This window comes from Macaca mulatta, chromosome 1 (genome assembly GCF_049350105.2).
Source record: "Macaca mulatta isolate MMU2019108-1 chromosome 1, T2T-MMU8v2.0, whole genome shotgun sequence".
Taxonomy (NCBI): domain Eukaryota; kingdom Metazoa; phylum Chordata; class Mammalia; order Primates; family Cercopithecidae; genus Macaca; species Macaca mulatta.
In genome coordinates this window covers 38,443,030-38,469,150 of record NC_133406.1, presented here as the reverse complement: position 1 = coordinate 38,469,150, position 26,121 = coordinate 38,443,030, and the positions used below count along the sequence as shown (strand labels likewise).

General features: G+C 45.3%; 1 protein-coding gene across 3 annotated transcripts in view; it reads right to left on the bottom strand.

The window, feature by feature from the left end:
* Nucleotides 1-2,677: 2,677 nt before the first annotated feature.
* Nucleotides 2,678-26,121, bottom strand: part of MR1 (major histocompatibility complex, class I-related) — a 31,753-nt gene continuing 8,309 nt past the window's right edge. The window contains exons 1-7 of one of the 3 annotated variants that reach the window (XM_078001071.1): nt 23,726-23,880; nt 21,956-22,155; nt 9,367-9,627; nt 8,403-8,678; nt 6,185-6,460; nt 5,137-5,241; nt 2,678-3,599 (exon numbers count right to left, since the gene is read on the bottom strand). In XM_078001071.1, the coding sequence (XP_077857197.1) occupies nt 3,559-3,599; nt 5,137-5,241; nt 6,185-6,460; nt 8,403-8,678; nt 9,367-9,481 (813 nt within the window). In that variant the 5' untranslated portion in view covers nt 9,482-9,627; nt 21,956-22,155; nt 23,726-23,880 and the 3' untranslated portion in view covers nt 2,678-3,558. Of the gene's footprint in view, nt 3,600-5,136; nt 5,242-6,184; nt 6,461-8,402; nt 8,679-9,366; nt 9,628-21,955; nt 22,156-23,725; nt 23,898-26,121 lie in introns of those variants that run through there. The other 2 variants (XM_015122468.3, XM_078001069.1) reach the window with 2 other exon arrangements.

The following is a 26,121-nucleotide window of genomic DNA, read 5'->3' as shown; positions in this document are numbered from 1 at the left end:
ATGATCAGCTGGCCTCCCTAGTGGACAACTGTTCCTCATAGCTACAAGTGCAAAAACATTTTCTCTCAGGTCAAAAAAAGAAGAGGAGAAACCAAGTCATTCCTCAGAAATAAGGAAAGGGTCAGAACTCGGAAATCATGGGAGTAAGAAGGGAGAGGAAAGGAGGCCAGGCCCCTGATGGGAGAGCTCAGAAACCCTCGATGGAGTGAGTCTTGTTGGATTTTCACCCTGCTCTTTAAACTGCTTTCTCTCCCTTAAATGTACCACATCTTGGTCTATATGCACTTCAAAAACATCTGCCATTTAAATGTACCACATCTTTGTCTATATGCACATCAAAAACAAACAAAAAAACAGAAACAGGTAATAAATATAGTGGAGTTAAAAAAAAAAAAAAAAGGAACAGTTGAACGGGTTTCTCATCTAGTGTTCTTGACCCAAAATATTCAGTAAAGACAATTCAAAGCCAAAACATAATTGTGGTAATAGCACAGTTATTTGTTTTTAATGTTTATTTAGATCATGATATCAAATATTCCATAGGTTATGATTACTGAGCAGCTGTACTCAACAACCATGAAGTAATGAAGCAACAAGGCTAAAATAATTAAGAACTAATATAATCTTGAACCATCTATAGTAAAATGAAGGTTGCAAAATTTTAAGTATTATTTATTTATTTTATTTTTATTTTTTTAAGATGGAGTTTCACTCTTCACCCAGGCTAGAGTGCAATGGTGCGATCTCGGCTCACAACAACCTCCGCCTCCTGGGTTCAAGCAATTCTTCTGCCTCAGATTCCTGAGTAGCTGGGATTACAGGCATGTGCCACCATCCCCGGCTAATTTTGTGTTTTTAGTAGAGACAGGGTTTCTCCATGTTGGTCAGGCTATTCTCGAACTCCCCACCTCAGGTGATCCACCCACCTTGGCCTCCCAAATTGCTGGGATTACAGGCATGAGCCACCATGCCTGGCAGTATTTATTTTTTAAATCATCTCTTTATATTATGATTCTTTTTATATTATAAAATCCCCCAGGAAGAAATATAAATGCTGCAAATGCATAACAGAATGTTTGGTCATCATATCCTTGTCCTTGCCTCCTCTTCTTCATCCATTTGCACATATTATGTGTTAGGTGTAGGGCAAGGCCTTGGTAACACAAAGAGGTTTTTGACTATCTGTGTCTTTGATGAGAGTATCCTGCAGTTGCAGAATCAAAAGGCATTTACATAGATACATCATAACCTGTGTCTATGTAAATATGTACCTTTTCACTTTAAATGCCCATCCAAAAATATATTACATCCTAACTATTCTGATTGTAAGAAGAAGCCATTCCAGAAATAAACTTGCCTATATTCTCTTCACAGTGCAACACTGCTTAAAAGATGGCATGGAAATTGCCCATGGCAACCCTAAAAACAAAATAAACACAACTGTGCTTCTATGCAACTCAACAGGCACTGGGAAAGAGAGACGTACAGTGGTAGCTTCATATGTGGAATTAAATGGGACAGTGGAGCAAGGAAGAAACCTGGCAGGTGAGCTCTTAGAGGCCTGACACACTGAGGGTATCTTTTTTTTTTTTTTTTTTGGAGACGGAGTCTTGCTCTGTTGCCCAGGCTGGAGTGCAGTGGTGTGATCTTGGCTCACTCTAACCTCCGCCTTCTAGATTCAAGTGATTCTCCTGCCTTAGCCTCCCGAGTAGCTGGGACTATAGGCACACGCCACCACGCCTGGATAATTTTTTGTATTTTAGTAGAGACAGGGTTTCCCCGTGTTGCCCAGGCTGGTCTTGAACTCCTGAGCTCAGGGAATCTGCCTGTCTCGGTCTCCCAAAGAGCTAGGATTATAGGCATGAGCCACTGTGCCTGGGCTGAAGGTATCTTTATCTGAGGCTGTAATGATTAAAGCCAAAGGTCAAATGTCACAGTCAAGGTCAAGGGAGAGCAGAGGTCAAACCTGAGGTACAGGAGAAAAGCCACTTGTCAAAGTTGGGGTCACTGAAGTAAGCATTAGGCTCAGGTGCAGAGTCAAAACGGGGTCAGAGAAGTGAGACCAAGGAATGTGTGACTGGCAGCCCTAGGGCAAGTAGCTCCAGGTGGCAGGGCAGGTGGTGAGTCAGGTGAGACCTCAGGTATTGGGCAGAGTAAGAAACACTAAGGGAATGTTCATCCTCACCATGGGCTTCTATTGATTCCCAGTGCATATGTATGAAGACTAAGCCTATGCAGGAAGGCAAGTCATGCCCAGCTACCATGAGTCAGCATGGGAAAGGCAGAAATGAGAATTGAGCCTCTCCTGACACCAAACATACTGTTGTTGTTGTTGTTGTTATTATTATTATTATTATTATTTTGAGACAGAGTCTTGCTCTGTCGCCAGGCTGGAGTGCAGTGGCCCGATCTTGGCTCACTGCAATCTCTCCCTCCCGGGTTCAAGCAATTCCCCTGCCTCAGCCTCCTGAGTAGCTGGGACTACAGGCACACAACACCATGCCCAGCTAATTTTCTGTATTTTAGTAGAGACGGGGTTTCACCATGTTGACCAGGATGGTCTCAATCTCCTGACCTTGTGATCTGCCCACCTTGGCCTCTCAAAGTGTTGGGATTACAGGCGTGAGCCACTGCACCCGGCCATATTCAGTAAAGACAATTCAAAGCCAAAACATAATTGTGGTAATAGCACAGTTATTTGTTTTTAATGTTTATTTAGTTTTTAATGTTTATTTTTACACTAAAACAGTGCAGCTGGGTCCAGGTCTCTGTAGTTCCACTGGAGGTGATGATATGTCTGATAATTATTTCTCTTAATTTCCCACAAAAGAAAAAAAGGGTGAGACTACCTCCATAGATCCAATCGGGCAGATTACCAAGATTCCAAGCTCCCAGGCAGGGCTGCTGTTAATAGCAGGGGACTCTGGCTTTCTCTCAGGCCAGAAAATATATAATAATAATCAGTCCATTCCCAGGCCATTGTAGAAACCTGCTGGCTACTCTCATGGGGTGATCCAGTCCTATCTGCAGGGTCATAGTCATGGTGCCCATGATATTCAAAGCTCTTGTACAATAATGTTCCCATGAGGAGATGAATGAGAAAGGCCATTTTATGAGGTATTGAGGTTCCCTTCATATGGTGTTCAAGTGGAGGCTGGGGGCTCAAGTCCAAGGCATTGCAGAAGACAGTTCCTGCTCTGGATGAAAAGATTCCTTCCTGCTTTGAGCATCTCCCTGCTTTGAGCATCTCCAACTAGTTGCAAATCATCATTGACAAATGGAATGTAGGGAAGTGTTGTGTCATGAGACAAGCTGTATTTAAAGTCAACTGTGATAAAACGGTCCATCAAAAGAGGCTGAAATCTGACAGTCTTTCTGGAGCCAAAGAACAAAGAACATTTTGTGGCTCCTATGTTGCTGCCATAAATGCTCAATCCCATTTCCCTCGTGCATGTTGTGGGTGTAGTTAGGAGCTTCAAGCACTGCGTTTGAGTCTATGGGGGACAGAGGAGAACATGGCTCCTACAGGAAGGAGAACTGGAAAAGAGGGATCTGCAATCATCGATCTGGTGTCGGAAGGTACATGGCTCCATTTTGCTCTGAAAAGAAAGAGGTTTTTAGTCAGATTACAAGAATGTTTCTTCACAGCTCAAAAATAAAGTATGCAGTGTTCAGCAAAATCTGAGAAACAGGCATCGACAGTTTTAGCCTGCTTTGTCAAGATTCTCTTAGTACTTGACAAACTTTAGCTCAAATCTGTAAACTCTATAAGATAAAAAGCAGGAACTCAATTATTGAGAGAGATGTCATTGTAAGAAAAATTTTGTTTGTTTCACTATCATTTATTGGATGAGGATTAGTGCTGTACTTCATCTATAAAGAAAGCATTAACGACCCATTAACTAACTCTCTGAGCTGATTTTCTTTTCTTTTCTTTTTTTTTTTTTTTTGAGACAGAGTCTCGCTCTTATTGCCCAGGCTGGAGTGCAATGGAGCAATCTTTGTTCACTGCAACCTCCGCCCCCTGGGTTCAAGCGATTCTCCTCTCAGCTTCCTGAGTAGCTGAGATTACAGGCATGTGCCACCATGCCCAGCTAATTTTTTTAAAAAATATATTTTCAATAGAGGCAGGGTTTCTCCATGTTGGCCAGGCTGATCTCAAACTCCTGACCTCAAGTGATCTGCCTGCCTCAGCCTCCCAAAGTGCTGGGATTACAAGTTGTGAGTCACCATGCCCAGCCTCTGAGCTGAGTTTCTAGTAAAGGGGTTGGTTTTACTTTGATCTAACAACATGCTTTTGTACAGTTATCACCTGAATTGGAGTTGAGGTCTATGTCTATGAAGGAAAACCAACCTTCTGGTCCACTTTGGGTTCAAAGCATGGTCTCATCAGTACTACCCTGTGATCAATTTGAGCAATTAGTGAAGCCAGAGGCAGGAGATAACCTTACCAGGCTCTGTTGTAAGCTCTATGACAACACGGATCCTGTCTGTCTTGTTCATTGTTATATCCCAGCAACCAGTACAGTGCCTGGAGCACAGCAGGTCAATAATGTATACTTATTGAATGAATTTATGTTATTCCACATTATCAAGAGCCTATATACCTCCTACTTCTCCTCCTCTTTTCCTTACTCTAAGTCCCATTATCTGAAGGTATCTACTCTTACACATTTAATGTTTTGAAAAATGAATTTACAAGGAAAAGGACTTTCATATGCTTGGGATGAAAGAATGGTGGTCAAAATGGGAAAACCGACTGAAGTCTTGAAACAAAGGGCACTGCCTCAGAAGTCAATAGTAATCAATAATAAAAAGATGGTTTGGAAAAAGACAAATCAGGATCCCCATATCTTCTCTGACCCAACTTCTAGGGGGCAGTTCCCCTGGACAGATGTTGTACTATTTTGTTGATGTCAGGCATCACCTATGAAAAGAGACCACTCTCCCTGCAAGCTTTATCCATGCTTTGTGTCCCCTATGTGGCGGGAGGGTTGTCCCGGATCCTTCTGTGATCCCAGCCTGACAGCCAAGCCATTTCTGAATGGAGCATGGAGCAGCAGGTGCAGAAAATAAAACTCTGGAGAGGCGCAGGAGAGTCTGCAGTCCCCTGGGTCCCTTCCATGTGCCTCTCACCTCGGGGCCTTCTTCTCCAGACTAGAACACCAACTCCAGCCAGCACAATGACAAGGATAATGGACCCAGAGACAGCTTTCATTACGAGAGGGATGGTTTCTGATTCTGAAAGCAAGCAAATAAGAAAAAATTCACAAGTCCCTTCTGTGTTAACTTTCTGGGACTTTTGTCCCTGTGATCATCAGGAAACCCAACACCATTTTCCTTACTGTTGCTTCTCACTCATCAATCTGACTGCTAATGGAATATGTGCTTGTGTTTTCTTGTGTTAATTTTTTTTTTTTTTTTGAGACAGGGTCTCACTCTGTCGTTCAGGTGGAAGTGCAGTGGTGCCATTACAGCTCACTGCAGCCTTGACCTCCTGGGCTCAAGCGATCCTCCCACCTTAGCCTCCTGAGTAGCTGGGACTACAGGTGCATGCCATCATGCCCAGGAGTGAGCCACTGTGCCTGGATTGTGTTTGATTTTTTTTTTTTTTTTTTTTTGAGATGGAGTCTCGCTCCCTTCACACAGGCTGGAATACAGTGGTGCGATCTCGGCTCACTGCAATCTCCACCTCCCAGGTTCAAGCAATTCTCCTGCCTCAGCCTCCGGAGTAGCTGGGATTACAGGTGTGCACCACCACGCCTGGTTAATTTTTGTATTTTTAGTAAAGATGGGGTTTCACCATGTTGGCCAGGCTGGTCTCAAACTCCTGACCTAAAGTGATCCACCTGCCTCAGCCTCCCATAGTGCTGGGATCACAGGTGTGAGCCACTGCTCCCGTTCGTGTTTAATTTTTAAATCTTTAATTTGTAATGTGGTAAATAGCAATAGCTATAAAACCCACATCAACAAAAGTTCTTTGGGGTCCTCAATAATTTTTTTAATAGTGTGAAGGCATCCTGGTTCTAAAAAGTGTGAGAACCACTTATTTAAAAGACCCATTCTAAGGCACACTGGGTGAGGCAGTGATCTATCCTCCCCTCTCCTCCCTGGCAGGGAGCATGGCTTCCTGCTCTCCCCTTTCTCTAGGCTCTCCCCAGACAGCCACGATCCCCATCCTTACCCTGGGGGACCTGAAGAACCATATGGACACCGCAGTGCTCCACATGGCAGGAGTAAAGGTTGCTGCTCTTAGGATCAAGCTCAACTGATGCCCACGTCTGATAGGTTCCATCCCCACTGGGAAGAATGTCTCCATAATCCATTTCTTGGACAATTTCTTCGCCGTTTTTCATCCATGTCATGTAAATTTCTGGGGGGTAAAAGCTATAAGCTTTGCAGAAGAGAGTTGTAACCCCTGGGAAAGTTTCTTTGCGATTCACTCTGACCAGTGGGGGCTCTAGGAAAAAGAAGCTAAAGTTAAATCAAAGTGCCTTATGTACTAAGCGTATAATATTAGAACTTGGCAACTGGCTTTCCTAATTTTTCTTTATTGCAGAAAACTTCTAAAGCTAAGAATGACCCAGAACTCAGGTTCATCAACAACAAACTTATTTATGTGTACCTGCCACAATGGCAAGGTGATAGGTAGTGAAGAATGTGGAGTTGGGCCATGCTCCATCCTCTAAGGGGGGAAAGTCATACAGCTTTGACTGTTTGGAAAGTGTGCTGGGGTTGTTTACTAGTAACCTTTGAAATACCTTTATGTGTCAAGGAAAACTGACCCACAAAATGTGTAAGTGACTGTTCCCTATAAGTAAGTCAGTAATGGACTGGAGATTAGAACTCCTTCTTCTCAGCTCTGTGTTTAGTGCACGTAAATAACACAGCTATCCCTACTCAGTTTTGGCTCCGAATTGCCTTGTGTACTTGGGCTGGCATTTTGATGACTGCCATCAGGCACAAACATAGGTAGTAGATCGTGCCATGGTTGTGCCTTCAAAGAAACTGATATCATAGAAGGGCTCCAGCAGTGACACCAAAGAAGTATCCACGTGTGGCCTTGCTTCCTGGTGACTACTCTGTTAATTTGCCATAGAATCCTGTCCTTAATGTTTCTTGCTGAAATTGGGTCATGCAGCCATACTGAGACCAAAGACACTATCTGGGGGGACTGCTTCCCGCTCATCTCTGACTTGCCTCCTGACTCCCTTATCATCGGCCAATCCAATACGGAGAAGAGCCTTTACTCCAACAATGCTTTCCTTGTCTCTTTACCAAGGCATGATATTTGGTAGCAGAAGAAGGCTTTCCAACATTAAAAGTAAAATAAATGCTACTAGGAGGGACTGAGCTTTTTGACAGGGCCTGTAAGAAATGAATCCAATATCCTTTTCTAGGAGTGCTTTTTCTTTTTTTTTTTTTGTTTGTTTTTTTAGGAGCGTGTTTTGACCAAAAGGTTGAAAATCCATTAGGACACTGAATGTAGATAGAGGCCTGGAGAGGGGAGCTTCCCATACTCTTCCCATACACATTTTATCTAGGACTTTCCTGGAGTGTCATACAGACATGATTAATTTTGAATAACAAGATCATACATGGAAAGTTCTGTATGAACTAAAAGTTGACCAACTGAATCATATCTTTAAGGTGTAAGAGGAATTCTTTGCTGAAAGGAATCTTATCATTAGTACTTTTTTTTTTTTTTTTTTTAATAGCATCTTGCTCTGTGACCTCGGCTGATCATGATCATGGCTCACCGCAGCCTTGACCTTCCAGGCTCAAGAGATCCTCCCACCTCAGCCTCCCAAGTATCTGGGACTACAGGCATGTGCCCCATGCTCAGCTTTTTTTTTTTTTTTTCTAATAGAGATTGGGTCTCACAATGTTACCCAGGCCAGTCTTAAACTCCTGGCCTCAAGCAATCCTCCTGCCTCAGCCTCCCAAAGTGCTAGGATTACAGGCGTGAGCCACCATGCCCAACCTCATTAATCCTTTAGTAAAGCAGAGACCCTTTGTTTGTCCTGGTAAATCCAGATTTTTACTCCTACTGGTGGTGTGTGAGCCCTTTGTTAACTAAACAGTTTGTAAGACTTGTTCTATCGCCTAAAGAATTTCCCAGCTTATCACTGACGGAAGAATTTGCCTCAATAGACCCCCCCAAAACAAGGTGCCCTTGGAGGTACTCCACTCTGTCAAGACAAGGGGAACTGTCAAATCTTGTCAAGATGCTGCTCAAAAGTAACCAGGGAAAGTTCTCATGGGGGCTCTAGCCAATATCACAATAGGCCAACTAAAGAGATGGCTTTCAGGATACAGTCGATCTAACCTAGATTAAAAGAGTTACGTATGGAAACAGTTGTTCAGGCAATGTGGGAATGAGACCTTCTCTTTCTCTTTACCTGTTCTTTGTAGGGTGTCGTTTCCATACTCCAGGAATCTCTTTAGCCAGGCAATACATTCTTTTTCCAGCCAATTCTTTTGATATCGCAACTCATGCTGATTGGCCTCCCATGCCCGCTTGACGGTGTGAGCCACATTATCTACAGCCAGCCAGGAGAGGCTGTCTTTATTGAAGATCAGGAAATCCTGCCCGTCATATGCATACTGCAGAAATCCTGTGGTGCTTCCATCCTCCAGCAGCTCACAGCCAATCATTCTCTGGTAAGTGTGAGACCCTGGAACACACATGCAAGCCCAGGGGGGTCCACACAGGGACAGAGGTGGACTCTCAAGTGCTGGGAGTGGGGGCATGGCTGGAAGCATCCTCTGGTCTACAGTATGTCACCCTCCAGGCCTGCTGTGGCATCACTGAGTCCCCAGGAGGTCCCTCTTATGGAAGCCCACCTGACAGCAGGTATCTGTGAAGTATATACTGCCTGTCAAAGGAGTGTGCTAATTCCCACCTTGGGGAATTATCCTGTAATGGGAATGACTGATAAGCTTTGTGGCTATTCTGAGTACAGTGGAGGAGGGAGAGAGATAGAGGAGCCAGAAATACCCCTGGGAAAGTTACTGTCATTACGCATAAGCAAGTCACTAGGCCTGGCTACCAGGAAGTGAGATACAGAATAGGCAAATTTAGAATGGGAAAGGAGATGCATATCAGAAGCCTGAGTGGAAATGGGATGTGGATATGAATACAGAGATGGGGAAGAGTGGGTAGGACAAATGACAGAGTGATCCTGGGGGAGAGAGGGACAGTTCAGAAGATGCACAGGCAGATGGGAGTCCCTAAACTCCACCAACTGGATTTCCCAGGTTTTGCCGAAAGCCACAGCAGGTGCAAGTCAGCATTGGTCATTGGAGGTCAGCCCAGGGCCCTCTGCAGGGTGGGGGAAGCGTCCATCTCTGCCGCATGCACACCTGAGTGATTGTAGTGCCTCTGCAGGCGCTTCAGTTCCACCTTGAACGTCTGCTGCCAGCCCCTCAGCAGCTGAGTGTACCTCTCCCAGTGATCAGGCGCGAGGTTCTCTGCCATCCATCGGGCCCGCGGCTCCTTCTGCCGAGTGACACTGTCATATGTGGTGATAGGCTGTGAGTCCACATACCCAACTGAAATAAATTCAGGGACCCCATGGCCAGGATCCGAAATGCCCAGGCGAAAATATCTCAGAGAGTGCGTCCCTGGGAAGGAAGCAAAGAAGGAAGACATGTAGGGTCCCAGACTATCCAGATTCTTCAACTGCATTCATTTAGCCCCACACGAGTGCTCCCTACTCAGCTATACCCAGGCCTCCAGGCCCCAGCTGCCATTTTCGCTTACAGAACCATAGAACCCAGGAACCAGGGCCTGGACAAGAACAGAGCTCCAGCCCAGTGACTTGGAGCCTTTCTTGTTCAAGTTTGCAAATGCAGGATGGAATTTTATAGGTAATCTCAACTTGTAGACAAAATATAGAGTGCTGCTCTGGTTGTAGGGGGAAGGGGGAAGAACACTCACTGGGGATACAGGGGGAGCTGTCCCTGCGGGAACCCTCGAGAACTCTGAAGGCTTGAAAACCCTGATAACGCAGACCTCTTCTTTTACCGAAGAATCCTCTGGTGAATAAATGAGGACCCCCACTCCACCTGTGTGTGTGCACATGTGGGCATATACACACAGGCACACAAACACATGCATGCATACACCAGGTCATTCAGAACAAGAACTCTCCTATGGACTCCGGGTTCCTGAGAATGTTTTATTTTTATTTATTTATTTATTTTGAGACGGAGTCTTGCTCTGTCGCCCGGGCTGGAGTGCAATGGCACGATCTCTGTTTACTGCAACCTCCGCCTCCTGGGTTCAAGTGATTATCCTGCTTCAGCCTCCCACGTAGCTGAGATTACGGGCACATACCACCACGCCTGACTAATTTTTTGTAGTTTTAGTAGAGACGGTGTTTCATCATGTTGGCTAGGCTGGTCTCGAACTCCTGACCTCATGATCTGCCAACCTCGGCCTCCCAAAGTGCTGGGATTATAGGCATGAGCCACCGCGCCCAGTCGAAATTTATTTATTCACCTAATTTAATTTATTTATGCTTTTGAGACAGAGTCTCACTCTGTCGCCCTGGCTGGAGTGCAGTGGCGCAATCTCAGCTCACTGCAACCTCTGCCTACCGGGTTGAAGCAATTCTCTGCCCCAGCCTCCAGAGTAGCTGGGATTACAGGCGCCCGCCACCATGCCCGGCTAATTTTTTTTGTATTTTTAGTAGAGACGGGGTTTCAACGTCTTGGCCAGGCTGATCTTGAACTCCTGACCTCGTGATCCACCCACCTTGGCCTCCCAAAGTGCTGGGATTACAAGGTGAGCCACCACGCCTGGCCTATTTATTTTATTTACTTTTTATTTATTTTTTATTTTTTTGAGACAGAATCTCACTCTGTCGCCCAGGCTGGAGTGCAGTGGTGTGATCTCGGCTCACTACAACCTCCGCCTCCCAGGTTCAAGTGATTCTCCTGCCTCAGCCTCCTGAGTAGCTGGGACTACAGGCACGTGCCACCATGCCCAGCTAATTTTTGTATATTTTTAAAGTAGAGATGGGGTTTCACCATATTGACCAGGCTAGTCTCAAACTCCTGACCTCGTGATCCGCCCGCCTTGGCCTCCCAAAGTGCTGGGATTACAGGTGTGAGCCACCACGCCCAGCCTATTTATTTATTTGAGACGGAGCCTCACTCTGTCACCCAGGCTGGAGTGCAGTGGCGTGAAGTTGGCTTACTGCAACCTCTGCCTCCTGGGTTCAAGTGTTTCTCCTGCCTCAGCCTACTGAGTAGCTGGGATTACAGGTACGCACCACCATGCCCAGCTAATTTTTGTAGTTTTAGTAAAAACAGGGTTTACCATGTTGGTCAAGCTGGTCTCGAACTCCTGACCTCATGATCTGCCCACCTCGGCCTCCCAAAGTGCTGGGATTACAGGCGTGAACCACTGTGGCCAGCCGAATTTTTTTTTTTTTTTTTTAAGCACAGTGCTTTTCCTATTATGTCAAACCACCTCTGTTAACCATTTTCTCATTCTTTTTCCACTTTTTCTTCTTACTAGTTACAAGGATTGTAATAAGGGTTAAAAGTAAACCAAAATGAAACAAAACTGCTTGGTCCTCTCTGCTGCTGCCACGCCGAACTTCTCTCAGCTTGTCCAAGAAGCTTAGGGCCTGACAAAGTGGTTTCAAGGTAGCATTATGGGTGGTGGTATGGGATCCAAGCTGGTGTGGGCCTTCAGGAGAGACTTCCAGAGAAGGTGACGTCTTAGGGAGGTCTCAGGGACAGGTAGGAGGTGACCAGGCAGAGGAGCTGGGAGGGGATACAGGAGGGAGGGCAGGGGGAGCAGGGCAGAGACCACATGTGCAAGCAGGAGGCGCGAGAAGGCGGGGCGTGCATGGGAACCAGATGGCCTAGGAAGGCTGGAGCACAGTGTCAGGCGTCTTGGGGAGAGGCAGTGCCTGGGAGGTGGAGCCCGGGCTGAGAAAGCTAAGCACCCTATGCCACGCACGAAAGCTGGCAAATAGAAGGCATGCAGCCGCAATGGCTTTCTTCCCCTACTCTGCCTGCTGGTGTCTGCAGATGCCCATGTCCAAGCGTTTTGTCCCGTTATCTCCTGCTATTCTAACCCATCTAAATCCTTCCCAGTCCTCAAAACCCATCTCCAAAAACATTTCCAGGATCATCCCTAAAATTTCATGGCTGAGTCGAGATGACAGATGGAGGCTCACATACCAGAGATCCAGATATTTAAAAGGAATAAATCAATCTAACAAACTGTGAAATATGTTCTATCCCCCCACCTTGAGAGACTGCCCTTTGTATGGCTTTGAAGGCCAAGTTCAAATTAAAAAATCTCACTCTGTGTGAAATTCTGGGCCTGAATGGGGCGGCACAGAGAAAGCTGGTTTCTCCCGCCAGTCCCTAGCCCTCAGCCTGTGACTCACCTCTTCTTTTTCCTGTTTCTTGCTCCTTCCAGCACTGCCAAGGGCCTCCCACAATTAAACACCTCCACTTTTTTATTCAGGCTCAGGCCACAAACTGCCTCTTGTCTGAACTTGTCCTGGACTTAAGTGATCCTCCTACCTCTTGGCCACCCCTCGGGCCTAGCAGGGCCCTCAAGAGCAGCCAGTCCACCCTTAGGAGGATGGGCCAAGTGAGAGTTTGTTGTGTAAACCTCATCAGCTCTGAGTTAGCTGAGTGGGGAACTCTAGGTTCCTGGGTGCCTGGAGTCTGGTCTAGAGTGGAGGGGCCCAGACACAGGGTGACCACCTCTCCTCAGCCTCACGTATTCCTTGCTCTGTGGGGAGGGATGTAGGTAGTAGAGGGCCAGAGTGGGGCTCTCTGAATGTGGGGCCATATCCGCAGGCTTCTCTTGCCTGTGTCTAACAGCTGTACTACACAACACTTCCCCAAAGTCTTTCCAGATTGCTCAACCTGCTGCTGCCATCACCTTTAGGACCTCCCCTACATTCGGATCTTCTAACACGGCCCTTGCCACTATAGAGAACCTTGCAAGGGTGAATACCACTTAATGATATTCATTCCTTCCTCCTCATTTATAAGCATATAGTTAAGAAAAAAGATCAGGCCGGGCGCGGTGGCTCATGCCTGTAATCGCAGCATTTTGGGAGGCTGAGGCGGGCGGATCACGAGGTCAGGAGATCGAGACCATCCTGGCTAACACGGTGAAACCCCGTCTCTACTAAAAATACAAAAAAATTAGCCAGGCATTGTGGCGGGTGCCTGTAGTCCCAACTACACGGTGAAACCCCGTCTCTACTAAAAATACAAAAAAATTAGCCAGGCATTGTGGCGGGTGCCTGTAGTCCCAACTACTCAGGAGGCTGAGGGCAGAAGAATGGTGTGAACCCGGGAGGCGGAGCTTGCAGTGACCCGAGATCGTGCCACTGCACTCCAGCCAGGGCAACAGAGAGAGACTCTGTCCCAAAAAAAAGAAAAAAAGAAAAAAGATCAGATGACAACAACAACAACAACAAAATCAGCTCACAAAATAGTTAAATAGTTGGGTTAGCTTCTGTGCAAGCAAGTTGGTTTATATTTTTCTTCTCTCTAAAACTGCTTATGAAATAACTCATAACGTGCAGGTTATCTTTTAGAATTGACCACCCCAAGGCCAGGGTACCCTTACCTTGCCTACTAGGAGAAACAGGAGGCCCTGAGAGGTGTCTCCCAGAGCAACTGATTGTACTAGTTATTGTATGTGTGTGCGTGTGTGTGTGAGACAGGGTTTTGCTCTGTTGCCCAAGCTGGAGTGCAGCGGCATGATCACAGCTCACTGGAGCCTTGAATTCCTGGGCTGAAGTGGTCCTCTCACCTCAGCCTCCTGAGTAGCTGGGACTACAAGCACATGTCACCACTTCTTTTTAATAGAGATAGGGTCCATGTTGCCCAGGCTGGTCTTAAATTCCTGGCCTTAAGTGATCCTCCCACTGTGGCCTCCCAAAGTGCTGGGATTAGAGACATGAGCCACCACGCCCAGCAACTGATTGTACCTGTTCTGTAAAATCATTGTTAGCACTTCTTTCTCCCTGTTGCTGGAGCTGGGGTGTAGCAGTTTGGTAAGGTTCAGAGTAGGTATCCCCGCCCCATGGGCTCCTCCCTTGCAGGTGTTATCCTGCATGTTAGCTACAATACTGAACGGGATGGAGGCTGGCCTCCCACAGGCTGGGGCAGCATAAGGTCCCAATGTCCCTCTGTATTGCTTTGACCTTTTACTTCCCTCTTCCCTTCCTGTGGTGGGTAGGGGCTTGGGTTGGGAGGGAAGACAGTGGAAGCCTCTGGGGTGGTCATGAGAGCCTCTTCATAAAAGTGTTGGTTCTTATGCAAACAAGAACCAGAGATTGCATCAGAGCATGAGTTCTGTTGTAAAACCAATAGCTACCAGATTCTGCCTTCTGTTTCCCTCTGCTTACTACCTTCTATCTGCTTCTCAATCTTAAAGCACTTAAGAACAGGGACTTAGCTTTTTTCCTTTGTATTTCCTGCAAAGCTTAGCACAGGGAGCTTGGCACATGGTAGTAGCTTGGTAAATATTTGGTGAATTAAATTGTTGGTAAAACACTTCATTTCTGTGGTTTGGAATAATGAAATATGCTGAAATGAGTATGAATCTATTTAACCTGGATCTTTTTTGAGACATAGTCTCGCTCTGTCGCCCAGGCTGGAGTGCGGTGGCCTGATCTCGGCTCACTGCAACCTCTGCCTCCCTGGTTCAAGCAATTTTCCCTGCCCCAGCCTCCCAAGTAGCTGGGATTACAGGCGCCCACCATCATGCCCGGTTAATTTTTGTATTTTTTTTAGTATAGACGGGGCTTCGCCATGTTGGTCAGGCTGGTCTTGAACTCCTGACCTCAGGTGATCTACCTGCCTTGGTCTCCCAAAGTGCTGGGATTACATGTGTGAGCCACTGCACCTGGTCTAAAATATATATATATATACACACACACACACACACACACACACACACACACACATATATATATGGTTTTTTTTGTTTTTGTTTTTGTTTTGAGACGGAGTCTCGCTCTGTTGCGCAGGCTGGAGTGCAGTGGCGCGATCTCGGCTCACTGCAACTTCCGCCTCCCAGGTTCACGCCATTCTCCTGCCTCAGCTTCCCGAATAGCTGGGACTACAGGCGCCTGCCACCACACCCGGCTAATTTTTTTGTATTTTTGGTAGAGACGGGGTTTCACTATGTTAACCAGGATGGTCTCGATCTCCTGACCTCGTGATCCACCCGCCTCAGCCTCTCAAAGTGCTGGGATTACAGGCGTGAGCCACTGTGCCCAGCCCCTAAAAAATATTTTTGATTTGGCTGGGCGCAGTGGCTCACACTGTAATCCCAGCAATTTCAGAGGCTGAAGCAGGCGGATCACCTGAGGTCGGTAGTTCAAGACCAGCCTGACCAACATGCAGAAACCCCGCCTCTACTAAAAATACAAAATTAGCTGGGTGTGGTGGCGCATGCCTGTAATCCCAGCTACTCAGGAGGTGAGGCAGAAGAATCGCTTGAACCTAGGAGGCAGAGGTTGCGGTGAGCCGAGATCGTGCCACTGCACTCTAGCCTGGGCAACAAGAGCAAATTTTTTTTTTCTCCATTTCAAAAAAAAAATTATTTTTGATTCAAGGGAAGGCTGGTGAATGGAGAGTTGAACTGCAATCTAGGATCTGCAAAAAGTACTCTATATATACTATATATATATATGCAAATCTGCAATTGATTTTGAAATAGCTCTATTTTTTCACATCTGGAAAGTTTTGTGGCTACTCTGGAGGAATGCAACTGTCTAAAGGAGGAGGCCCCAAAAGGAGGAACAAGTTGTGAATATTAGTTCTCACACTTCCTTAATATTCATTTGTATATCCAGTGCTTTTTCTGTGACAGCCACTCTTCTAGGCCCTAAGCTTGTACCAGACCAAACAGATAAAAATGTCTGCCCTCACGGAGTCTATACCCTAGTGGGGGGAAGGGGAGAAGACAGACTACAAAATAAAATATATAATTTTTTTAAAATACAGTGGAGAAAAATAAAACTGCAAAGAGGAATGGGCAACACTATTTAAAAAAGGAAGGCCTGTTAAGGAAGGTCTCCCACAAAGCTGAATTCTGAGCAAGTGCCTGCAAGGAGTTGGGGAGACAGGCAGGTATCTGGGGACAGCAGTCTGGGCAAGAAGGGCCATGCCAAGGCCCCAGGAAAGAACATGCCTGGCATATTCCAGGAGCAGCACAAAGGCTTGTGGCTGGAGTTGAGGGAGTGAGGGGAAAAGAAAGAGGGAGGAATCACTTCCACAGTTATTCATGGGAAAAAAAAAAACCCACAGAGAGCAGACTCCAGGCAGAGAATGTGGAAAGGAGAAAAAAGCAGGAAGAAAAAAAAGATGCTGTGTTGCTGAGCTAAGCTGGGTTGGTGTAGAACACCCCCTGGAATCTGGGTTTTCTATTTTTATGATCTCTGGGGTCTACATTCCTGGTAGATGCCAACAAGCAAAAAACCCTCCAGTATTAACAACTTGGGGCATTAGTGCCCAATAGCAGGATTTATTGCAGGTAAGTATCACCAGCATCATCTCCAAACATAATATTTACAATTCATGCAACTTTGCCTTCTGACAAAAATGTAATTTTCATAAGAATTTACATTATCTGAAGTTAAAAGAGGTAGATAGAGAGAAATACGATCTGTTGAAAATACTATCCAAGTAAGTATTGTGTCTTAAATATTTTTTTTTTTTTTTGAGACAGAGTCTCACTCTGTCACCCGGGCTGGAGTGCAGTGGCACGATTTCTGCTCACTGCAACCTCTGCCTCCCAGGTTCAAGCGATTCTTCTGCCTCAGCCTCCCAAGTAGCTGGGATTACAGGTGTCTGCTACTACACCCAGCTAATTTTTTTGTATTTTTAGTAGAGATGTGGTTTCACCATGTTGGCCAGGCTGGTCTTGAACTCCTGCCTCATGATTCCCCCTGCCTTGACCTCCCAAAGTGCTGGGATTACAGGTATGAGGCACAGTGCCTGGCTGTGTCTTTCCTTTTTTTTTTTTTTTTCAACTTCAATCTAATTCTGATTCTTGGTTTTGAAACAGTTGTTCTCCACCAGCCAGCCTTGACTTCAAAGTCCAGGCCCCGAAAGGCTGGACTCGCTCTGTCAGTCACACCCATCCACCACTGGTTCAGCCCAGCGTGGCTCTGATCCAGGACATCACAGCCTTCTCCTCTTCATTTGCCATGGGCCCAGTTACCCATCTGGTGCCTCCACAGGAACAAGTCATGCTTGCTCCTGGCTGGGCTTTTAAAATGTTACCTCTGCTGTGGTGGGAAGTTGATTGACACATGTTCAGTCAATAACTCACAACAGAAAAGATGAGGAAAAGTCCAGGTACCCTCTCTCTCATAGTACATTAAACCTTGTGATAATTTATATCCAACCAGGATTTGTGGCAGAGATAATCAGATTTCGAATCATTTGGAAAGGCCAATATTTGACCTACAAAAATGGTAATTTCATATCATTTGATCTAATCTTCCATTTCTCTTTTCTTGCCCTAATAATTTTGAAATTAAGTCTCTCTCTCCCTTTCGATGAACAGATCGTCAGCACCAACTCACTTATTAAGCTGAAATATACAATTTAGAATTTGGTCTTCTGTCTAAGCCAGTCAAGCTACTTCTCAAAGGGCATCTCCTGCCCTGTCTCATCAGCTTCTGACAGATAGTGCTGGAGAACCAGAACAACACAATCAAACAGCTCTTAGGCCAGGTGCAATGGCTACTTGATAGTTCTAAATCATGTTTCCTTTAACCTGTCCGTTAACCAGTTGGGCCATTCTTACAAAAGAATGTGAAAATCACTGGATTGTAAAATAATTGATAAAGTGTTTTCACACATTCATCCATGAGGGCAATTTTTTTTCCTTTCTTTCTTTTCTTTCTTTCTTTCTTTTTTTTTTTTTTTTTTTGAGACAGAGTCTCACTGTGACACCCAGGCTGGAGTGCAATGGTATGATCTTGGCTCACTGCAACCTCCGCCTCCCGGGTTCAAGCGATTCTCCTGCCTCAGCCTCCTGAGTAGTTGGGATTATAGGCGCCCACTACCACACTCAGCTTATTTTTGTATTTTTAGTAGAGACGGGGTTTCACCATGTTGGTCAGGCTGGTCTTGAACTCCTGACCTCAGGTGATCCACCCGCCTCAGCCTCCCAAAGTGTTGGGATTACAGGCGTGAGCCACTGCACCCAGCCTCATGTGGGTAATTCTTATCTATTTAGTGTCTATTATGTACAAGGAATTCAAGTCAATGTTAAGAAGAGAAGAACAAATCAGATACCAGCCCTTTCCTCCAGGAACTTACAGTATTACTGGGGAGCTAAAGCACATAACAAATAAATGCAATGCCACCACACACAGCAACAAGCAGCAAGTGCCAGAAAAGAATACCAATGGAGTGCTCCAGCCAGTCGGAGAAGAGAGACCGTGGTCCCATGAGAAGGGATCCACTGGGAAATGTTCCAAGGAGAAGGTGGCAGATCAGATGGGCTTTCAATGAGGCATAAAGGGCAGCAGCATCTTAATCATCGTCATCACAACTGCATTTGTTTCTTGAGCACGTACCTCGTGTTAGGTACCATTCTAAGTCCTTAATAAACACGGGTTTCACTTATTCTTCTAACAAACCTTTGAGGTAGGTCTTATAATTCCAACCCACAGATAGAAAATAGGTGCAGAGAGGCCAGGTATGGTGGCTCACACCTGTAATCCCAGCACTTTGGGAGGCCAAGGCGGGCGGATCACCTGAGGTCAGGAATTCAAGACCAGCCTGGCCAACATGGAGAAATCCTGTCTCTACTAAAATTACAAAAAATTAGCTGGGTGTGGTGGCGCATGCCTGTAATCCCAGCTACTCGGGAGGCTGAGGCAGGAGAATCGCTTGAACCCCAGAGGCGGAGGTTGCAGTGAGCCGAGATCGTGCCGTTGTACTCCAGCCTGGGCAAAAAGAGCAAAACTCCATCTCAAAACAAAGAAAAAGAAAAGAAAACAGGTGCAGAGATATTAATTGCCCAAGATCATCCTTAGAATCCGTAAGTGAAGGAACCAGGAATCACACTGTGATCTCTCCATGGGAAGTCCCTCTACCTTAAGACTACCCAACTCTCCCTAGTGTAGGGGGCGCCTCCTAGGCCAGGCTGTCTCAGGCTTCCAGCCCCTGGATTATCACTGCTCTCTCCCGCCCCCTTGTGTCAAGGATGACTCACTGCCTCTGATTGCCCAGTCCCTGGGGCCACAGGCTCCAGACCTTCCTACACACAGGTGGCCGTGAGTCCTGATTGGATAACCAGGTCAACACAGTCTGATTATTTGCTGGCTCTCTCAAGCAGTCCAATGCCTTAATAAGGTCAAAATGATGATGATTCCTGGGAACTACTCTTTGGAATTTCGAGCATCGTGGGAATGAGGGGAGAAGTAGGTGGCGATGTTTTTAGTTAAGGGGACCTTTGGACACATCTCAGACCATGTTTATGGATGGTTCTATGTGCAGCAAGAACCATTAGTCCCCTCTTCTAATGACTTGTCTAACTACAGGAATTTACTGAGAGCATAAAAGTGGCGACTGTGACAAGTATGGCTTGTGAGCTACTTTTCTAAGGCTACCCTTTTGAAGGTTGCCAGTGTCTCACTTCATATAGGTTTATTCTTTTCTGAATGTCCAGTAAGCACAGTCCTAGTTGCTGGAAGCACAGTCCTAGCTGCTGGAACACATGAAAGTCCCAGCCCTCTGAGCTAATTTCTAGACAGGAGATCGCCAATAAATGCATATATAATACAAGGTCAGGTGGAGATAAAGGTTATGAAGAAAAGTAAAGCAGAGAAAAGAGAGAGTGGAGAGGAGGCCTGATCTTTTCGATAGAGGGACCAGAGCAGGTGGCATTTGAGCAGAGATGTGAACGGAGTAAGGAAGTGAGCCCTGTAGGACCATGTGGAGTTTTGGAAAACGAATGAATGAGCTCTGCTGTCGTTTTTCCCTCAGTACTCTCTGTACACAATGATGACTATATGTCTCATGTCTCCCTGAAAATCCCAATTCTATAAATTTTAGTCTTCTAAAATGATCCTTTGAAGTTATAACAAAATGTGACTTAATATGTATACTCTTCAAAGATTTTCCCCAATAAATATAAATTCAGACATCAGAAAAAACATCCTTTGTCATCTGTTTCAATTTGAGTTCCCTAAAATAAGTGTTCAAATAGTCATGTGTTCGATCTTTAACTTAGGTTCCTTCCCTCCAGTTCTTAGCAATACTGTGGGGTAGGAGGATTCCGGTCAAGTGAGGATAGGCAGCTATTTCAACTAGTCAAAAGAAAAATTTACAAATTAGTTGAATTTCTCAAATTTAGATAGATTCAATGCCAATTAAGAAGAGGGCCTTAAGGGAGTGAAACATTGTCTTGGAGAAATTTCTATGGCCTGTACCTTGGCAACAGCTCCATGGAAACAGACTGAAGTCTATCTAATAAAGTCTGTAGAAAACGCCCATATTTTCTCATGTTAACTCTTTGAACTCAAGGTCACTTCTAAGCAGATAATATGCAAGTCTGTTTTTTAACACTAGCCCAGTTGGCAGCCTAGGGAGCTTATCCATCATCAGACCTCGCCTGTGAAGGACTCCACCATTCATGAAGTAGATTGATATAGCAGATTGATACAGCCATGAAATTATGAGTAATATCAAGAGACTGACCTTGGTTATGTCAAGATGAAACACACAAACCACATATGGCTATGAATGAGAAATCTCATGCCAGCCCCCAGTCTGATTACACCCACCCATATCACCAATTCACAGTTTCACGCAGGCTGAAATGAAGAACAAGATGAGTTGTAAAAGCACAAAACACCTTTTTAATACAAATCCTGCAACTACAGTAAGCCACAGTTTTGAATTTGCAGTCATTATTACTGCCCAAGCTTTCTACGGCTCCGAGTCAAATAACTGTGATTTCTTAGGGATATTACCTCTGAACATAAATTCACCCAGCAAACATTTACTAAGTGCCTGTTGGGCACTAGGTAGTACCAGAGAAATAAGAAGAAAATGAAGCTATCTCTTTCTGTCTTTAAGGAGAGCCTCAAAGGGAAGATTTTTGTAAATGGAAAATTATAGAACTGTGAACAGGAGCTACGGGAGCACAAAGGAAGGAGGAGTCAACTGCAGGCTATGGGGTCGATGAAAGCAACACACTGAAAGTGATATTGGAGTTATGTTGACATTTCCTGGAGTATGCCCACAACACTTCAGTATCTCCTCCTGTGTTTCCCCATGTATTACTGGTATATAGCTCCCATTCAGGGCTAGCACTAGGCATAAATACCAAGTAGACCAGGTCTTTTTTCATAATCTCATCCTTTCCCAGCCAGTGTCCCTCAAAGCCCAGGAATGTTCAGTTAGGGTCCTAGCAGGAAACAGCCTTCAAGCCAGATGGGTCATGTGAGGAGACCTTAATGGGACTCCTTGCAGAGATATGGTCAAGGTTAAAGGAACAAGCAAGGATGATGGGCACCCGCAGGCTAACAACTATGGGAAGCCATTATCACCCCTAGGGCTTAAGACAGAAAAACAGCAAATACTGTTACTGAAGCCCAATGGGAGCTAGAACCATGAAGAACGGGTTATTTAGGAAAGACAGCATTACAGAAGAACACAGCTACTGCCAAAGACATTACCGAAAGTGGGGAAGGAGCAAGAAAGATGTATCCCAGCCTCTCTTTCCTCCCTGCTCTCTGACCTCTCTCCCTTCAGTGTCTCCCATTGTGTGAACCCAAGCACAAATCAGTTTGCAAGAGAATCTAGGTGATGCAGTCTAGCAGTCAGCCTCAAGGACACAGAACAGAACAGAGAAGGACGCACTCTAAGAAGTCAAAAGAGAACAGCCAGCACCAAGTGACCTTCCCTTGCCTTTATAACTTACTTGTTTTATTTCCTGTCCCTCCAATTACCAAAGTGACAAGTCTTCACACCCAGAGGTGCAGTGACATTGTGGAACAGCCCTGGACCGAGGGCCGGAAGATCTGCAGTCTCCTTCAGGTTGCTCCTTATGTTGAATGTGGTCACTCTCTAGGCCTAGAGAAAAATCTAGACCTCATCTTTAAATGGGGATATTTTCTTCACCTACCACAAATAGTGAGATTGTCATAGGAGACAATATGTTTAAGGAATATTATTCCATATTATTGGAGAGCTCTTTGAGAATCACATGTAGGTAATATATAAGCTTTTTTACTTCCAAAAATATCACCCTTTACCTCCCTCTTCCTTTCCTCTTTCATCTTCTGCCTCTTACCCTCACCCCCAATCTTTCCCATAAATGATGAGACTTTCTGGATTAAATTTTCATGGAAGCAGAGACTATGTCTGTCTTGTTTGCTGCCATATCCCGCAAAGTGCCTGGCACATAGTAGGCCATCAATCAATATTTGAACAATTAACACATGGAATTTTTTTTTTTTTTTTTTTTTTGAGAGGGAGTCTCACTCCATCACCCAGGTTGGAGTGCAGTGGCATGATCTCAGCTCACTGCAACCTCCGCCTCCTGGGTTCAAGCGATTCTCCTGTCTCGGTCTCCCGAGTAGCTGGGATCACAGGCGTGCACCACCATGCCCAACTAATTTTTTGTATTTTTAGTAGAGATGGGGTTTCACCATGATGGCCAAGCTGGTTTCAAACTCCTGACCTCAAGTGATCTGCCTGCCTTGGCCTCCCAATGTGCTAGGATTACAGGCGTAAGCCACCACTCCCAGCCATATGATTTTTAAATTTTTTAATTTGTGTAAGTTTACGATGTAAACGTGCAATTTTATTATAGCATAGACTGTGTAATGGTCAAGTTGGGGCTTTAAGGTATCCATCACCCAAGTAACACACATTGTACCCATTAAATAATTTCTCATCATCCACCCCCCTCGCCCTTCCAAATCTCCATTGTCAATCATTCCACTTTCTATGTGCATGGGTGATTTGAAAGAACTCCTTCCTCTCATGTCCATCAGTCACACCTATGGTGGTGGCCAAGTCTACTGGTGGTACACTGCCCACCAATACCAGTCCTCAGCCCAGAGAGCAGGTGCCTAGGGCAGAGAAGCCTGGTGGTTCTAGCCCATGGGCCTTTTTGCCTATTTGAGGCAACAGAAGGCATTTGCTTCCCCAGTGACTTGAGCTCCCCAGTGAAAAACTCTCCCTTCTACTTGATTAATATTTCTCACTGCCAGTAAACAAAGCCAGAGCCATGGTTTTATCTTTCTTGGATCTTTTGTTACAGGTAGGGCTTGTGTTGAGGAGGGAAAACATAAATAAACCTGAACAATGGATCTGCTCCACTGTTAACGCCCCTGAAACTCTGACTACATCCTCATGAGACTCTGGAAGTTAGAAAAGAGGAGAAACAAAAGTAAAAGAAAAAATATGAGCAGAAAAGAAAGGAGGCCATGCTCAGAGGGAAAGTGGGGACGTTCCAGAGTCTTTCTAGAACCCCCTCCCTCAGAAGGTGGTGATATCAAAATTTTACAAATATGAACTGGGAAACTGTTCAGGTAGTCCATTGCTCCTGGAGTCCTGAGTGTAATACATACACTTTTCTGCCCCTGGCTTCTATGTTTTTCGCCACAAGTTTTAGGAAGAAAAGCTGTTCCTTCTAGGCTGCCTCAACTTGGAGTTAGGAGAGAAAAGAACATGGGATACTCACGGGAATCGCTGTGCTTCACCATTACTACAACGACGAGAGGTAACAAGAACACCATCAGTTCCCCTATAGTCCTTCTCTTTCTGGGTTCTTTAAACCTAAAACTGACAGGTCCCTTCTGAGAACCTCTTGGGTGATTTAGCAACTGAGTGACACACAGGGCCTTCTCCCAATCAGAACAGCGGAAAATATGCAATGTCATCAGTTGCTAGGTTAAAAAAAAGACAAAACGAAAGCATGAGCACCTTCTTTGGTAACTTTTAACCCTTTGCTGGTTTCAGACACTGTTTGCTCCTTTTGGTGTATCTGCCTTCACCCCTCTTCCCAACTTTTTAATATTTATGGAGCACAGTCATGTTCAAAGCACAGAGAAACAAAGATTAATCGTATCTGGTCAATCAGGGAGCTCAAGCTGCTGCCTCTGCTTCCCTGGAGCTTAGGTTTTTGCTTAAGGGTCAATAAGAAAGAGTCACACAGTTCCCAGTGCTTGGAACTCCCTGCTCTGGCTCCCTATGATGCTGTAGTCTCTATGTCTGAGATAGCAGGTGTCACTTAGATTGTCCTGTAATCTTCAGCTTAGGTCTGTCCTCCCTGCTACTCTAGCACCCAGCACAATAAGCTCAAAACACTTACTGAATAAAGGAAGGCAAGAGAAAGGCCTAAGAGAAGATTCTGAGGGACAGCCACTCAGCTCGCTCAATCAGCAATTGCTAAGATCAACCTGTGGCTACACTGTCATCAGGAGCACATGACAAGCTAGAAAACAGCAGCTTAAGCTTGTCCAGGGAGCTGGGGAACAGGCCCAGACAGGAAAGAGGAAGTAGACATGAAGGGGAGAGGTGAATGGAGGCAGGGCCATGAGGCAGGCAGGCTTGAGCTGGGTTCAGGGACCTGGGTTTGCCTCCCCACTATTTAACCATGGGCATAATCGCAAATTGCACCAAGGCTTGATTTCTTGAACTTTAAAAGCAAATTCTGTCATATATTTCACAGAGTTGTTGAAGGATTAGAAGAAGTGCTGTTTATGATGCATTTAGTAGGTAGTAGAACCTTACCTACTGGTTTCCTTGTATGGTAGGTTGGGAAATGTCTGCCTCAAAGATGTCCACGTCCTAATCCCCAGAACCTGTGGATATGTTACCTTAAATGGCAAAAACAAAACAAAACCAAACCCTTGGCAGATATGATTAAATTAAGGATCTTGAGACAAAGAGGCTATCCTGAATAATCTGGTGGGCCCAGTGTAATCAGAGGGGCCTTGTTAGAGGGAGGCAAAAGGGTCAGAGTTGAGGAGATGTGACAATGGAAGCAAAGGTCAGAGTGATGCCATTGCTGAAAGAAGGACATGAGCCAAGGAACACAGATGGCCTCTAGAACTAGAAAAGAGAAGGAAGAGATTCTCCTTAGAGCCTCCAGAAGGAACATGACACTTTGATTTCAGCTGATAAGACACATTTTTGGACTTCTGTCCTCCAGAACTTTGAAAGAATAAATTTGCATTGCTCGAGGCCACTAAGTTAGTGGTAATTTATTATGGTGGCAACAGGAAACTAATAGGTCTACCTTTACCCAGAATAAAATAAGAAGCCAAATAATGAAATTAACATTTGGCCATTTCTCAGCAGCCCCTGGCACCTTCTCTTCTCAGATCTTTGTACTTCTCTCTTCCTTTTCTTTCTGTTTCCTTTTGTTATTCATTTAACAAATATGGTCACCGGGGTCCCTCTTTTGGAAAACTCCCCCAATATTCCCAAATGTCTCTCAGTACTGGAATTCCATGGCCGTGTATTTGTTCCTTTGAATTTTTGTTAATATCTTGTTCCAAAAATGCATTCCATACCATAACCTGCTGTACTGACATTAAAAAGTAGGTATGGCAATGATGTCTTTTTTTTTTTTTTTTTTTTGACATGGAGTCTTTCACTCTGTCGCCCAGGCTGAAATGCAGTGGTGCCATCCCGGCTCACTGCAACCTCCACCTCCTGGATTCAAGCAATTCTCCTGACTCAGCCTCCCAAGTAGCTGGGGTTACAGACATGCGCCACCACACCCGGCTTACTTTTGTCTTTTTAGTAGAGATGGGGTTTTGCCATGTTGGCCAGGCTGGTCTCAAGCTCCTGACCTCATGTGATCCACTCACCTCGGCCTCCCAAAGTGCTGGGATTACAGGCGTGAGCCACCACACCTGACCAATGTCTTTCATTTTAAGTCATTTTATTCTAATTGCAAATTAGTAAATTTAATCCAGAATACCAGGCAAATACACACAAAAAACCAGAGAGTAATAAGATAAAAATCACCCATCAGAACATCAGAAAAAATTGCTGTTGGCCGGGCATGGTGGCTCACACCTGTAATCCCAACACTTTGGGAGGCTGAGGTGGGCAGATTGCTTGAGC